The sequence below is a fragment of the Geospiza fortis genome, unplaced genomic scaffold, assembly GCF_000277835.1.
Source record: "Geospiza fortis unplaced genomic scaffold, GeoFor_1.0 scaffold439, whole genome shotgun sequence".
Lineage (NCBI taxonomy): Eukaryota > Metazoa > Chordata > Aves > Passeriformes > Thraupidae > Geospiza > Geospiza fortis.
Genome location: NW_005054618.1, coordinates 414,852 through 417,258, shown reverse-complemented (window position 1 = coordinate 417,258; position 2,407 = coordinate 414,852). Strand labels below are relative to the sequence as shown.

Genomic DNA, 2,407 nt, shown 5'->3' with positions numbered 1-2,407 from the left:
GGGGGGCTGAGCAGCAGCGGGGTCCCCTCTGTGTCCCCCCCAGATGTTCGAGTTCTACGAGCGCGTGTCGGGGGCGCGGATGCACGCGGCCTACGTGCGGCCCGGGGGCGTGCACCAGGTGAGGGGCTGGGGCTGCTCGCCTTCCGTGGGCACCCCATTTCCACGGGAACCCCATCCCTGGGAACCCCGTTTCCACGGGAACCCCATCCCTGAGATCCTCATTACCATGCACACCCCATTCCCATGGGCATCCCATTTCCATAGGAACCCCATCCATGGGAATCCCATCCTTGGGAACCCCATTTCCATGGGAACCCCATTTCCATGGGCACCCCATTCCTTGCAACCCCCATTCCTGGGAACCCCATTTCCACAGGAACCCCATCCATGGGAACACCATTCCTGGGATCCCCCACTCCCCCAACACCCCCATTCCCAGGGGAACCCCATTCCCGGGGTCCCCATCCCTGGGATCCCCATCCTTGGGATCCCCATTCCTACAGGGACCCCATTCCCAGGGTCCCCATTCCCACAGGGACCCCATTCCCATGGGAACCCCATTCCTAGGACCCCCATTATTTCCCTGGGATCCCCATTCCCTTGGGACCCCACTCCTGTGCTACCCCCATCCTTGGCACCCCATTCCCTGGGCCCCCCCCATTCCCATGGGATCCCAAATTCCCATGGGACCCCCGTTGGGCCCTCTCAGTGCAGACCCCCTGCCCATGTCCCTGGTGCCACCTGAGCTCCCACCTGTCCTGTGTGTGCCTCCAATGCCACCTGTCCCATCTGTCCCAATGCCACCAATCCCTCCAATCCCACCTGTCCCAATCCCTCCAATCCCACCTGTCCCAATCCCAATCCCATCTGTCCTACTGATCCCAACCCTCTCAATCCTACCTGTGTCATCTGTGCCTTGCAATCCACTTGTCCCACCAATCCCACCAATCCCACCTGTCCCAATCCCAACCCCACTTGTCCCACCAATCCCACCAATCCCACCTGTCCTGTGTGTGCCTCCAATCCCACCTGTCCCACTGATCCCAACCCTATCAATCCTACCTGTGTCACCTGTGCTTTGTGTCCCACTTGTCCCACCTGTCCCACCTGTCCCAATCCCACCTGTCCGACGTGTCCCACCTGTGCCAGGACCTGCCCCTGGGGCTCATGGACGACATCTACGAGTTCGTGAAGAACTTCTCCATCCGGATTGACGAGGTGGAGGAGGTGAGGGGGGATTTGGGGACCTGGGGAGGGGCCAGCCAGGCTGCTGTCACCTGTCAGCTGTCACCTGCGAGGGGCAGGGTCGTTCCTCACAGCATGGTGGGGCGAGGTGACACAGATGGGGGTGGAGGGGGACGGGGACAGGTGAGAGATGTGAGGGACAGGTGAGGGGCTCACAGGTGATGGTGGCAGGGACAGGTGAGGGGCTCACAGGTGACAGTGGCAGGGACAGGTGAGGGTTGCCAGGGACAGGTGAGGGGCTCACAGGTGATGGTGGCAGGGACAGGTGAGGGACTCACAGGTGACAGTGGCAGGGACAGGTGAGGGGCTCACAGGTGACAGGGACAGCTTTTGATGTGAGAGATGCATGAAGGGGACAAGGAACAGGTACCAGCGCCAGGTGAGCATTTCCAGCACCAGGTGACGGTGCCAGGGCCAGGTGAGAAGTGCAGGGCAGGTGCCAGCTGTGCCAGGTGTCCCCGCTGTCCCCAGATGCTGACCAACAACCGCATCTGGAAGAACCGCACTGTGGACATCGGCGTCATCACGGCCGAGGAGGCCCTGAACTACGGCTTCAGGTGAGCCGGGGGGATCCCCCAGGTGTGCCCCGCCCTGCGGGTGGGCGGGGCCGAGCTCAGGTGCATTTTTTGGGGTGTCCCCAGCGGGGTGATGCTGCGGGGCTCCGGCATCAAGTGGGACCTGCGCAAGACTCAGCCCTACGACGTCTACGACCAGGTGGAGTTCGACGTTCCCATCGGATCCCGCGGGGACTGCTACGACAGGTACAGCCTCACCTGGCCTGGGGGGGACATGGGGACAGGTGCGGCCTCACCTGGGCTGAGGTGGAGAGATAGAACCCCATCTCTGGAACCCCCAGGACCCCCATCCCATGGGAACCCCATTCCCTGAGACCCCCATTTCTCCGGGATCCCATATCCCAGTTTTGGGGCACATCAGATCCTATACCCAGTTTTGGGGCACAGGAGATCCCCCATATCCCATCTTTGGGGTGCAGGTACCTGTGCAGGGCACAGGGGATCCCCCATACCCCATTTTTGGGGCACAGGGGATCCCCCAATGCCGTTTTTGGGGTGCAGGTACCTGTGCCGGGTGCAGGGGATCCCCCAGTCCCATTTTTTGGGCCCGGGGGATCCCCCAATCCCATTTTTAGGGCGCAGGTACC

The 2,407-nt window shown here is 62.2% G+C and overlaps 1 protein-coding gene across 1 annotated transcript in view; it reads left to right on the top strand.

Annotated features, from left to right (window-relative positions):
• The window catches only part of NDUFS2 (NADH:ubiquinone oxidoreductase core subunit S2), an 8,091-nt gene that overhangs the window by 1,975 nt on the left and 3,709 nt on the right, over nucleotides 1–2,407 (top strand). Inside the window, 4 exon segments of the mRNA XM_031064712.1 lie at nucleotides 1–118; nucleotides 1,150–1,227; nucleotides 1,717–1,802; nucleotides 1,887–2,006. The exon segment at nucleotides 1–118 is cut by the window's left edge and continues 88 nt beyond it. Coding sequence (XP_030920572.1) covers nucleotides 1–118; nucleotides 1,150–1,227; nucleotides 1,717–1,802; nucleotides 1,887–2,006 — 402 coding nt within the window.